Below are 13,990 nucleotides of genomic sequence, written 5' to 3'. Positions count from 1 at the left end.
TTCTGTCAGGTATCTGGCAATATGTTCCACAGTTGACTCGCTAGTTTCGCCTGAAAACTTTGTGAACTTGGGTACTTTAGTGCCTCTAGGCAACTCTGTCTGCATGACATAATCTGATATGGGGGATGTATAATTTGGACGTCGAAGTCCAATACTAAGGCCATTATTGGCCATAACCCTTTCTATCATGGCAGTTAAGTTATTTTCCGTAGCCAGATTTTCTCTTCTGACTCTCTGAACGATTTCATCTGGGTGTTCGTTCCTACCCACTATCCTTAATCTGGGTCTTACTTCCTCCATCTCCTGTTGAACAGGAACAGCTCTTTGATTCGAAGCCTCTAAGTCTATTACTTGGTTCCCTTCGATCGCCGCTGTTCTTTGTGGGGCAACTACATTATTAGTGGTTGTCCTAGACGGAGGGACCACATCTTGAATACGTTCCATAATGGGTTCTTCTTCTCGATACAAGGGCTGCTTGTCCTTTCGTTTAGGGTATGGAACTCCCATGAAATCTGCCATTCGATTCATCTGAGATGATATCTTTTGGAAAATCTCCACATTCTCTCGATTCGTACTAGTAATATTTGTTGCTAGTGGATTCAAAATTGAAGCCAGTTCCTTGGCCAGGACCCCTAACATATCATGGTTGCTTGCATCCATTTCTTGTCGGAACGCTGCTTGATTACTTGTGGTGAAATTGGGTATTTGGGCAGAGAAGCCAGTATTTTGTGCACTTCGACCCACTGAACCAACATTTGGCGAAAACGTCACATTGTTAGTTGCAGTATATGTAGGTCCTGCCCCTCGTACGCCTGTTCCATATGGATATGGCATTCCGTATGGGTAGTTTGGCCTCCATTCGAACGCAGAGTTCGACCCTGGGTTGAATAAGTTATTTGCAGCATTTGTCGAGAAAAGTGGTATCTCGTTTGCGCTTGTAGATGCAGGTGCGGTAGTCGACACTGAAACTGGAATAGTCCCTGATGGTTCTGTATTATTCTCAGGTATAGCCTGGGAACTATCCGTGGGTCTCGATCCATTTGGACCCGGTGTATCCCGCGCTCCTTGAGTTGAAGTCGAAACGTGCGCAGAATTTGCCGCTCCTGATCCTGAGCCTTGTGGGGGATCTTGATCTCCCCCTGCATTGGTCGTGACGACCATTTTCCTGTTGTACCATTGTTTGGGAATCGGTTGTGCACTGTTTGTTAATTTACCGTTCCTAAGGTTCATACAAGGTCTTGATATTGTCTAGACAAAATAAAACAATTGATTAAAAACAATCTGCTTGACACAGTCCCACTGGGCGTGCCAATTTGTTTACGGTGATTTCCAGTAAACAACCGCTAGTCTTCCAAACTATAATAAATATGATTTGGTTACTCGCAGGATCGACTAGATTGATCCTAGGACATAGTCAAAAAGATTTTTATTCGATCCATGTTTATGATTTGTCTTGAAAATAAGAATTACTCAATCGAAATAATAAAGGTTAGCAATCACTTAGTTATACACGTAAATATAACTCCAGCGAAAGGTAAGTCAAGATAAAACATAAAAAAAAAACTGTAAAAGTGCAAGAATCTTAAAGTGCAGAAATGTTAAATACTTCAAAGATAAATAACATGAAAATAAAGAGTGCAGGAATGTAAATGGCAAGATGTAAACGAAATGCAATAATATCGAAAGATACTTGAAAATAAAGGAAAATACACATGTATTAAAATGGTGGTGGTGTCATACGTACATTTCTCAGCGAACTCTTTCTCTTAACACTTGATACTTGAGTAATATGTGAGTGATTTGTACAAAATGAACACACTGAATCCTAACATTAGAACCCTTATTTATACTAGTTTCGACCTTAACGGTCCTACGCTAATCTAATGCCACGTTTCTCATGAGAATCCTCGGAAAGCCATCTGTCTCTGGACAGTTATGAAAACTTCTTCGAATTTCAAATCCTCCCGCCTTAATCCTCCTTCGACGCGTGGCAATATAACTTAACCTTAAAATACAACGAAAAACACGCTAAGTATCAGTACTTAACATATTTTGTAAAATTTGTCTAAGTCTCGAAGATATACACTCCTACTAGCTTCAACATTCACTATCTCCGTTATGACTTTAAAAATTCTTCATCCTCGAAACATGGCCATCAGGAGCCATTTTATCTTCAAAGACGGTCATCAGGAACCATCCTCCTTCGAGTCTTCAACCTTCGAAGGATCATATTTGCAAAACGAAATCTTCAGCTAACACATACTACCCTGTTTCAGCTCCAAGAACTCGATTTCCTTCCTTCCCCACACATCTTCAGGAAAGTACTTCCTCAGAAATTCCCTCTTGAATATGGCCCAAGTGATCGCGATCCCATCAGAATCCAATTCAGTCCTAGTAGTAACCCACCACTCATCAGCTTCTTCTGATAGCATGTGAGTATCGTACCTCACCTTCAGATTTTCTGCACAATCGATCACTCGGAAGATCCTCTCGATCTCTTTCAACCATTTCTGAGCACCATCAGGGTCATGGGTGCCTTTGAACAGTGGAGGGTTGTTCCTCTGAAAGCTGTTCAACTGCCGGTCAGCACCAATCGCAGCTCCATTAGCATTTCCTCCCAGTACACCAGCAATCATGCCCAGAGCCTCTGCAATAGCTTCATCGTTCCTTCCACCTCTTCCAGCCATTGTTCTGCTAAATCACAAAACAATCTCGTTAGGATAAAAGTATCGACAGTGTTTACCTCACACTAGTCGCATACAAGGGAATACTGACACTAAGACTCTGACTCTAACGACCGACTATGCTCTGATACCACTATTGTAACACCCTTCTAAACCTCCGCAGAAATTATAATAAAGATCAGAGTGCTTATACAACCAGGATGTTACAATTAATAAAATAAGTAAAACTTTAAGTCATTTGTCATGCTTTATTAGGAATAATCCAAATTTATCGAAACATGTATTTAGCACAGCGGAAAATCCATCCAACAGCGTTATCAAACATCTCCAATAAAACAACGGTACATAAATCAATAACGGCAAAACAGTGTATCTCAAGTAACTCTAAGACTATCGATCCCAGTGTTACAATCAGATCATGACTCGACACGAACTACGGACTAGCCTATGAGCTATCCTCACCCAATCAAGAAGCCGCTACTCCTTAATATGAAATCATCAAAGTAAGGGTGAGTTTCATTCGAATTAATAAGCATTATGCAGTCATAAGCAATCAAATTTCATAGCAATTATCATCCACTCAACCAGACATGTAGTCGGAATTATTACAACAAGCAAGCATCAATACATAAGTATCATCTATCACATCACACAAACATTCAGCTATATCAGGCTATAATACAATGAATGGACTGACACTAATGCATGTGGTACCAAAATTCGTGAATCACATTCACAGGACTTCTCTCTTCGATACTGCCCTTTAAGTCGCTCACACCCCACATGGGCACACGACTAACCTCATCGCTCACACCCCACATGGGCATACGATGACTGCTTGCTAATCTCCGCACAATGGGAATTAGCCACCAAGGATCCGCTCATCAACGAGTCCAATGTAAATGATTTATGAATGAATGCACACATATCACATACTTATATCATCACCGATCTGATGCTTAACATCGTCTTATTCCTCTTACCAATCACGTCACAACAAGTATGTACATGTCTAAGCATCATTCAATCATTTACATCCGCATACCACAACAACATATTAACATGGACAGCATATTAATATTTACAATCATCAATCATCCTCAACACATTTACATGCCCCAATAATCATATATACTGGCATATATACATATGCCATAATTCAATTCATCAACAATTAACTCGAATAAGTAAAAATAAAGTTGGCCACTGCCCATTTTATCACTTTATCAAATAAAGCATCTAATTAGCTTCGTAGCGCCCAAAACGGCACATAAATCAGATACTCGGATCAAAAGTTATGGGTTTTTAAAATAAAAACATTTTTCAAAAATATACAGCAGAACCCGGTTCGTCCCTATGTGGGAACCGGTTCCTGACTACTTCCCAAAACTCGTCTCTGATTTTTACTATGGGGAACCGGGTTGTCCCTATCTGGGAACCGGTTCCCAACAACCTAGAATTCTCACGCCTCTGTTTTTATAAGGGGAAACCGGTTCCTCCCACACGGGAACCGGTTCCTACGTACCTGCACAGCCAAATTCACCATTTTGACAGCAAAATACCCTATCCCATTTCCCCAATTCATTCACACACGAACATAACCCACAAACATCATCAATTTACACACTATAACACATTCCAAACAAGTTTTAAACATCCAATAACAACATATATCATTGTTATTATCAAAATCATGCTAAATTATACGGATTCATCAAAACCTAACAAAAGTTCCCAAACCCGACACGTACGATTGAACTAAACGACAATCCTAATCAATCCTACTACCTACAATCACATAAGGTTTACTAACCCAAAGAATCCCCCCTTACCTCAGAGTCGAATCTTCGAAGGTCTTCCTCTTCTTTGGCTCTTCTTTCTTTCACGTACTCTTCAGTTCTCAGACTTCTGTCCTTTTGCCTCTAACCTTCTCTTTTCCCCAATTTCCTTTATTTTTATGAAAAAATAAAATATCTTAATAGGCTTACACAGTTAACACCCCCCCCCTCTACTAACTACCACACTAAGCCCAATGCCAATATTTCGTCATTTTCCAAATAATTCCCAACAATTATTAATTCTAATAATTTAATTAAAAGTTTAATTAAATTAATAAACAAGAATTAACGAGGTGTTACATAGGAAATGGGGGATTTTGAAGAGAGTTGCAGAGAACAAGAAGAAGAAAATGCGCCTGAAATGGTAAAGGGGAAGAAGAAAATTGCGTGTATTAATTAACACATCAGCGACGTTAACATCACGTCGCAACTTTGCCACGTGGTTTACACGTCGCTACACTCAAACGGTCATAACAATTATTACATACTCTGCCACATCTGTACAAGTGGCCGAGTTATTTTCCCAAGTAAAAGGTTGCGACGTGGGGATAACGTCGCTACAAAATTTAAAAAAATTTCAAATCTCCCTCCAGCTACAACGTTAAAGTTTGTATTTTTTTTATTTTTTTACTTTGTAGTAGCGACGTGACTCACACGTCGCAACTGTTTAAAAAAAAAACCCTCTGACAAGTCTGATTATAACGTTGGACTGATTTTTTTAATATAAAAGTTTGTTGTGACGTGGGTAACATGTCGCAACCTGTGACGTGTAAAACACGCCGCTAATATATGTCGCAGGAGAACACGTTTTTTATAGTGGGGTATCAATCAGGCGTCATTGAAGAATACATATAATAAATCTCAGTTTTCAACCCTGGTGAATGATCTTTTTAGTAGTGAATGTTTGTTACTGAAGCATAAAATGAAAGTTGGGTTTTTACTAACAAATTGAAATTGTAATATTTAGTAGAAAATAATTATATAAATAAATTACATAAAAATGCATAAAAATATATTATAGGGTTTAATATATTAAGCCCCCCGTCATTATATCTTGGATTTACCACACCCTTTTACCTTATTTGCTGACTCGGCTTTGATTTAATTGGTGATGTGGCAAAAGCTACTTGATGACATGGAAGCCTCAATAATTGCCAAATACCCATTTCTCTCATGTTATTTTTAACTCATATGTTAACATATCTAGTTGGTATATAAAGACTAATTCTGGTTTTATAGCAAACGATGTGGGACTAAGCTACATACCAACCCAACTTTTCACAATCTGCATTGCAGGTAAACCTTATCACTACAAAAATTTAATCTGAAGAGTGAAACACCTCAGGCTACCCTACACAACACGAAAAGGTACCATCCCCAAGCCATTGCTGAGAGTAAGATTGTATGTAATTTGAGGCTAGAAGCTTGCTTCCACATATTACTTTATTTGTTTTTCTATTAACAGTTGAATATGGATAGTATGTGATGTCAAGCGATTCTTTCTTTATTCTTGTTTTTTTATATAATGGAACCTTGCTTGGCATGCTTTAAACAGGTGTTTCAAGAATAATTAAATAATCAATATGAGTCAAGAGTCAACATCAACTCAGCATAGAAAGTTGCCACTTGCTTGTCTGTATTTTTCTAAGTGACACAATTAATTCATGAATTTGTAAGTTAAGTAACATACTGATATGTATATGTTTGACTATTTGGGAATACTATTTTAGAAATTTTATTGAAAGTCAAAGGAAGTGGAAACTCACTGCAAATTTTACATTCTCTTGTTCTTGGACAAGCATGCCACCATATTCCAACAGCTTTTCTAGGGTCATCTTAGGCTGGTCAAATTGTGGTGGTCCTTCCTTTGAGTTCACAAGCCTCTTTCCAATTGCATCAACACCTATCCCCGAAATCCACTTCCTCACTTCGTCGTCATACACTCTAGCCCTCAATGCACCAAAGAAATCTGCACTAGCAGCACGTGAATGATATAGTGTTTACAATGATTGTTAATATCAGACACACCGATATATAAAACAGACAGATAGATAAACAGATATATAGATTACCTCCAAAACAATTCCCTCTCCCAAGCATAACTAGTCATTTTGATGACAGACAGCAAACTGATAAGTGAAAGCTTCATGGATGAAGAGGATAAACATGAAGTGAAACAAACGAAGAGTTCACTTGTGCTACTGTTGTTACTTGTTGTAAGATGTGTTTTTCTGCAACTCATAAGTTAAAATGATTCTAAATAAAACTTGAGTCCCACATCGAAAATAATATAGCTGTATAACAAATTCAACCAATAACTAAAAGCATATACACTTTCACTTTATGGTTTTTCTTTCAAATATAATTAATTCTTATTATTAGAAATATACATATGTATAAGAATGGTGAATTGTAATGATTATTTTATAATTTTATGAATATCATTTAATATTTTAATTATTTCCATTCTCATCAATTAATTAATATCTCATACCTTATTCAAACTTAATTTATTAATATGTTTTAAAATTGAATATTTAAGATGGATTTTCATAATTTCACTAAAATATAAAGGTACTCGTGAAATATTGGTCTTTTATATTTTTTAATATTATATTTTTATTATTATATTTTTATTATTTTGAAACCTTATAATGTAATTTTTTATTGTTTCTATTTTATAAATTTACTTTTAATTATTATTTTCTTCCTTTTTATTGTTAATTTTTAATTGTAGTTGTATTTGGTAATTGTTAATTATCTCTAAAGTGTATTTATTGGTTAAACTTTAATATTGTCTATCCAATTTAAATGTCAATGCTACGAATTTGATAAAAAAAACAAAAAACTTAGGTCTTAATTTTTTTTCATTCCATTCTTCATTAACGACTCTTAAATTTCCTCTTAAGATTAAAAAATTTTATTTTGAATATGAAAAACATAAAAAAAATTAGTAAGTTAATTTAATTTCAAACAAAAACTCTTGATAAAATTCATAATTTTTCTTGTTGAAAACCTTAAAGTTGTTAATGTTCATGTAGAAATTTTTAATTTGTTTATCATGGATTTTTTATTAGATATTAGAATCGGGCCTCCAAATTGTTTGAGACGGCTCTGCATATAGTATTTAATTGGCAACATATATTTTTGGTCCCTTAACTATACCCCAAGGTCCATTCTGCTCCCTTATCTCTAAAAAGTGTTAAAGTAGTCCTTTAATTGTTCAAAAATTAAAGGATCACGTTAGTCCTTTTTGTCAGCTCTGTTAGTCAAAGTCTGTTAAAAGTCTACGTGGCAGTGACATGTGGATCTGACCAAATACTGTGACGGATTTAGCGTCTGAAAAACAGACGCTAAAGCTATTTCTAGATTTTAATTATTTTTGTTCATCTTCTTCTCCAAATTTTTCCTTAAAAAAACCCAAAAATTTAAGGATACAACAAAAACCCAAAATTTCTTAATCAAAATACAAAAATCAAAGAGATCTCACACTGTTTATTCAAAATTTCAAACAACAACAACGAACAAACACTGAGTTCGTCATCATCATCACCACCGAACCATCCAACATCATGTTCATCATCACGTTCAGCAAACAACAGATTTGATATGTGGGTCCAAATTCAATAACCAACACCAACTTATAATAATTAATAAACCAAGAACTGTTTAAATGATGCTCTAGACAATCTTAACACGTTAAATAATCTATAGTATTTCATATGAAAAGAAACAAAAAAAAATAACTTTTTTGGTAACGAGATCTAGCTCACAAAATTCAAATCCACACAAATCCAGAAATTTCAGCTTCAAAGATCACTTTTTTCAAAAAGAAATTGAGGAAAAACTAAAAAAATATTTTTTTTCTAAGGTAGATCTAAAAATCCCAAAAAATAAAACACTATGAGAGACAATAAGAGTCAGAAAAATAAACCTTTAGAAATAGCGTTCTGGATTTCAACACATTTGAGAACAACGTTATGGTCGTTAATCCCCTCCTCTTCCTCAATATGCGAATCGTTGTACCCATTCTTCCCCGGCGTTTCAGGAACCGTCTCCCTTCCAGCAGTGTGAGATCTCTCTCTGATTTTTGTATTTTGATTAAGAAATTTTAGGCTTTTTTTTGTTATCTTTAAATTTTTGGGTTTTTTATAAGGAAAAATTAGGGGAGGAAGATGAACAAAAATAATTAAAATCCAGAAATAGCTTTAGCGTCCGTTTTTTCGACGCAAAATCTGTCATAGTACTTGGTCAGATCCACATGTCACTGCCACATAGACTTTTAACAGACTTTGCCTAATGGAGCTGACAGAAAGGACAAACATGGTCTTTTTTGAACAATTAAAAGACAACTTTAACACTTTTTAGAAATAAAAGACCAGAATGGACCTTGAGGTATAGTTAAGGGACAAAAAGGATATTTTGCCTATTTAATTTTAAGGGTATCAATCAAGCGTGACTGAAGCATATATAATAAATCTGATTTTCAATCCTGGTGAATGTCATCTGTTTAGAAGTGAATGTTTGTTACGGAAGCATTAAATGAAAGATGGGTTTTTTTCTAATAAATTGAAATTGTAATATTTAGTAGAAAATAGTTATATCAAAAAATTACGTAAAAATGCATAAAAATATTTTATCTTAAAACAATTTTACCTATATTTTTATAGTATTTTTATTTTTATACTATTCACTTTAAAATAATAAGTTGATGTTTTAAATCACTTTAGAAGAGATTATATCTTAATTCTCTACCAGTACTTTATATAACAATTAATTTAATATTTCTTTTAATAACTACTCATTAATAAAATCATAAGATTGCACAAACTTTTTAATACTATCTATAATGTATGGGAAATGGGATGAGAAGAAGTTGGAAATTCATATGACCCTTATCATACATCACAGTTTCACAAAAAGTAAAATCGTATCATCTTTATCACACCTTAGGCCATCTCCAACGGCCTTTTTAATGGGTGCCGTACGCCAGGTGTCTAAAACATCGAAAATTAAATTCCTACACGTAAGCGGACCGTGCAAGTGCAAAGCAATGGTTCTTTTATTAAAATAATAATAAACTTTTTAGCTGTTACTCAATGTTCCAATGAAATTTAATATACAAAGTAAAATTGTGGGACCAATATGAGTTCTTTAAAATTGTACCATTGGAGTAGAAATTGAATGAGTTATTTTAAGATGATGTAGTTTAATGGGTCCCACAAAAAACCCAAAAATGAGTTGCACCATTGGAGATGCTCTTATATTAATAGAAATTAGTAAAATCACACTACATTCACACCAATACTCATAACATAAAAAATCACAATTATCAATTACAAACCAAACTCATTAGTATCAATTCACATAGAAAAACAAAATAACAAACACTTCTATAGATGAACACCCTTAACACTTGGTGGTGGAACCTTCTTCAAAATAACAGTAACAAGATCATTGAATAACAGAAACTCAACAGCTGCGTAGAATACGACGGGCAAGCAAATTAAAATATATAAATAGAACAAGATACCCCCCTTTGGATATTTATCTGTAAGCACAAAGAAATGTCCGGAACAAAAAGAAACAAACATAGCAACAATGGATACAAAGAGAGAACTCAAGCCAAAAAAAAGCTTTATTGGCAATTTTATACGAAAATCTTCAATTTCTTTTCGAAAAGTGAGTATAGAAAGGAACATGATGAGTGATATTCCAGAGAAGTAAAGTCCAATTAATGAAGATATAGAGAATCCTTCAAATGCAGGTTGTCCTTGTAATATTGGTTCTCCTGTTTGCTGATAGCCACCAGGTACACTGCCTGATGTCGCAAAGGAAACACCGACAATGAGAGCTGCTACAACAGAGCATGACTCTGATGTACCTTTCAACCATTCAACACTTCTTTTTAGAATTTCTTGGTGGTTTTCCTTAAATATCTCACTCGGGGTTTTTCCTTCTTTGTTACCTCTATTTTGGAAATGCTTTGGTACTATTCCTTTTATGTACTACACCAAAAAAATATATATTAATGCAACTTAAAAAATGTGACGAATAAAGATAGAGTGATAAGTAATAATTAAACTCATAACTCTCTTAAGTTTTTGAAAATTCTATATAGGTTAGCCACAATTCAATTGTCACAAAACAACAAGAGATCCTATATAACTATTATTTAACTGTGAAAAATTATATCAGACGATACTTAACAACAACTTAACCATGGAAAATTTAGAGTTCTATGTTGTAGACCACTTTACACACTTTCATAGAACCTGATTAAACTATAAACATACCTTATACCACTTAATGTCCAACATCAATTGCATGGCAACACCAGATATCCTCCAAATATTTTCTCCCCCGGGTGAGGTATATGCTGCCAAGTGTAACATGGTATTTTCACTTTTATCAATTTGTTGACTTAGGTTATCAAATACTCCTTTAGGTGATCTCTCCAGGAAATGTTGAATAACATGCGGTTGCCTATTCTTTACTGCCAATAGCAATGCATTTTCATTTTTTGAGTTAGTGTCATCGATCACACTAGTAATATTTGATTCAAGCACAATCATCATGTCAACTATTCCATGACATGCTGCAATCAAATATGCTCTGTCCATTACATCACTTTTCACTTTCTTATCATATGTAATTGCTAATGTCGAAAATGTTGTATCTTGTCTATCATTATTTTGTGAATTTTCCATTTTTTCATTTTCTGGTGTCTCTTGCATTGAGGTATCATCTGCAAATATTGAAATAACGATCATTTCATTCTTTACATTTTAATTATATAGTTATCTTGATTAAATTTTTGTACTTAGTATTATTTACCTCCTAAGAGTCTCTCTCGGATTATTTGAAACTCTTCGCGATCATCTTCTGTGAAAATTAGCGGATCATCCTCACCACCCACGTATGAATCAATAGGTATTTTCATAAATTCATGCAAGAGCTTATTACCATAAATGAGTTTCTTCTTAATAATCTTTATTTCCTCAAAGTCTGCAAAAATAAGTAAGCAAAAGAGCACTTATTGATCAAGTTATGGAAACTAACTTATAAATGCAACATCTAAATCAACGTGTATTATAAATGTAAACGGAAATCAAAGCATGTAAAATTAAAGTTAGAAGCGTTGAATATACATACGAAATAGTGACGGGATTGACCATCCAAATAAAGAGTCTTGAGAATTTGGTATTTTGTATGCTTCTTCTAAGTCTTCAACAGTGTAAAAAGGCATATTTAAATAACAATGCCTTTCTCCCTCTGCACTAAAGACAATTCTTTTGTTATTTTTGTTGAATAAAATTCTCATAAAAATGAAGAGAAAATGAATTTAACTTAGCTCGATCCAAAACAAATGGTTACACCTAATTATAACTGATCATAAATCTAACTTATTTTATTATAACATAAAATAAAACTGTAAAATAACTTCAACAATATTGTTATAAATAATTTGTGTCAATAATATTTGCAAAGGAAACGTGACTACTATTTATAGTTAATAGTGGAAAAGTGATTATAAGGTCTATTCATCGGAAACATACCATTCTTTGTGTTTTCTTGAGCTACATTCTCCCGTGGATACAATTTCATCGTAATTTTTGCATCGTCGAGGCTTACAGGAAAACCTTTGACACCAAAATTTTTAAACATTAATTGTTTTTTTTCATGACATTAGATATTATAGTTAAAATAATTCATGAAAATGACATTTGGACTTCCAAGCTATCTCATTTTTCCAAAGAAAATGAATTTTAAATATATTTTTTTATAATATCCATAAGTAATTGTCACTTACAGTAATATAAAATTTTCTTCCACCATGATAGCTTATATCTAGCCTGGAAGACTGATGACCTAGTAGCAAGAATTTCTAGAGGAAGGGTGCCATATTTGTCCTTCATAGCGATAAGTTTTTGGTAGAAATACATTATTATATTTGCCAAATCTGTTAGCACAAGAAACTTAAATTATTATTATTATTATTATTATTGACAAGATGTAATGTTCGATAATGTTTTTATTTCACTGAGATTTAATTTGTTAAAAGAAAGTCTAATAATATGAAAAAAAAGAAAGAAAAGATGAATAAATAAATAAAGAGATAAAAAAAACTTACCAAACATTTCTCTCTGAATGGCAACATGAAGGATGCTAGTTTTATTTTTATTGATAACAATATTGAGATCAAGTGGATGAAACTGTTGTAGGTAAACAAACACTAATTTTTTATGTCCAAGGACAGCCCAAAAAAGTGGAGTTTCTCCATCACCATTTTCCTCTTTAATCAATTCTATCCTTTCACCTTTTTTTCCAATTATAACTTCACATAAATCAGTGAACCCTTTATATGCTGCAAGGTGAAGAGGAGTGGCACCTCTTTCATTCTGTATTTTCAAACTCTCTTCATTATGAAGTGCTATTATTGCTTTTACAAGATCTTTCACCACCTTTTTGTTTTCATTGTTTACTGCCATGTTTACTGCCATGTGTAATGCTGTTCCTCTTCCGATAATATTTATGATGTGATAGTCAATACTTTGTCTGTATTTCTCAATTACATCTTTCCATTTGTGTTGCATTACTAGATTTCGAAACTCCTTAACTACATAATTTCATTTTGCAAATTGCGTTAATTAAAGACAAAATATGGAGAAGCAATTGAGTATCAATATATAAGGAAAGTTTAGACATACCTTCGTCATCATTCAATTCTGGCGGACTTAACTCCACACCTACATATATTCATTTTGCAACATGCGTTAATTAATCACAAAATGTGGAAAAGCTATTGAATGTCAATATATAAGGAAAGTGTAGACTTACGTTCTTCAGCAGGAGAAAATTGAGCTTCGCTTAGAGAGGGCATATTATGTGCCATTCTTAAAGATTGAAATGCAGAATGAAAGTAGGTAGTGTTGCTGCAATGTACAAGTGAAAGTGTAATTCTCTTATATAAGAAAAAAAATGAATATGATACTTAGGAAAAACATTGAGCATACACGAGTTTCACATTTGGAGTGTCCCTAAGTTAGTAATATTTTTATTCCTTTCTTCAACTTTGCAGCTTTTCAAGTGTGTAAGAAACATATAATATAAGGCTTCTAGTATATTTAGGTTGGTCTAAAGTAAAAGCTGCCTTCTTTTTTTACTTTAGCCTAATATAAGGCTTCTAATATCTGAAATGGAATACATACGGACTCGTTGCTATTTCTAATATTAAATTCAAACTAAATGCGGCATGTTTTTTCGTTTTTTACTTTTTCAAATTAAGCTACCAACCTGATACTTCCGCACCATAATTAGTTAAAAACGAATGTGTATGTTCAACTTTAATTTTCATTTTTCAAGGCATATAGTAAAATTTACTTCCTCTCTTCAATTTTGCTTCTTATCGTATGCATGAGCGAGACATTTCATATTCTGTTAAATATGTTTTTAGTCCCCGTAAAT

At 33.7% G+C, this 13,990-nt stretch overlaps 1 protein-coding gene across 1 annotated transcript; it reads right to left on the bottom strand.

The window, feature by feature from the left end:
- Positions 1 to 9,876: 9,876 nt before the first annotated feature.
- LOC131656668 (uncharacterized) lies at positions 9,877 to 13,444 on the bottom strand. Its single transcript, XM_058926316.1, has 9 exons — positions 13,364 to 13,444; positions 13,234 to 13,272; positions 12,657 to 13,142; positions 12,336 to 12,485; positions 12,082 to 12,165; positions 11,678 to 11,797; positions 11,360 to 11,530; positions 10,819 to 11,270; positions 9,877 to 10,530 (listed from the first exon to the last, which is right to left on the bottom strand). The coding sequence occupies exons 1-9, from the start codon at positions 13,416 to 13,418 to the stop codon at positions 9,916 to 9,918; spliced, it is 2,172 nt and encodes a 723-aa protein (XP_058782299.1). The 5' UTR covers positions 13,419 to 13,444; the 3' UTR covers positions 9,877 to 9,915.
- Between the last annotated feature and the right edge of the window lie 546 nt (positions 13,445 to 13,990).

The sequence above is a fragment of the Vicia villosa genome, linkage group LG3, assembly GCF_029867415.1.
Source record: "Vicia villosa cultivar HV-30 ecotype Madison, WI linkage group LG3, Vvil1.0, whole genome shotgun sequence".
NCBI lineage: Eukaryota > Viridiplantae > Streptophyta > Magnoliopsida > Fabales > Fabaceae > Vicia > Vicia villosa.
Note: the sequence above shows the minus strand (reverse complement) of the source record. Positions and strands in the feature narration are given on the sequence as shown.

Coding starts and splice junctions, on each gene's coding strand:
- LOC131656668 (XM_058926316.1), bottom strand. CDS start 13,418: ATGGCACATAATATGCCCTCTCTAAGCGAAGCTCAATTTTCTCCTGCT. Junction 13,273..13,363: donor ATTTTCTCCTGCTGAAGAAC/GTAAGTCTACAC, acceptor GAATATATGTAG/GTGTGGAGTTAAGTCCGCCA. Junction 12,486..12,656: donor CATTCAGAGAGAAATGTTTG/GTAAGTTTTTTT, acceptor TTGTGCTAACAG/ATTTGGCAAATATAATAATG.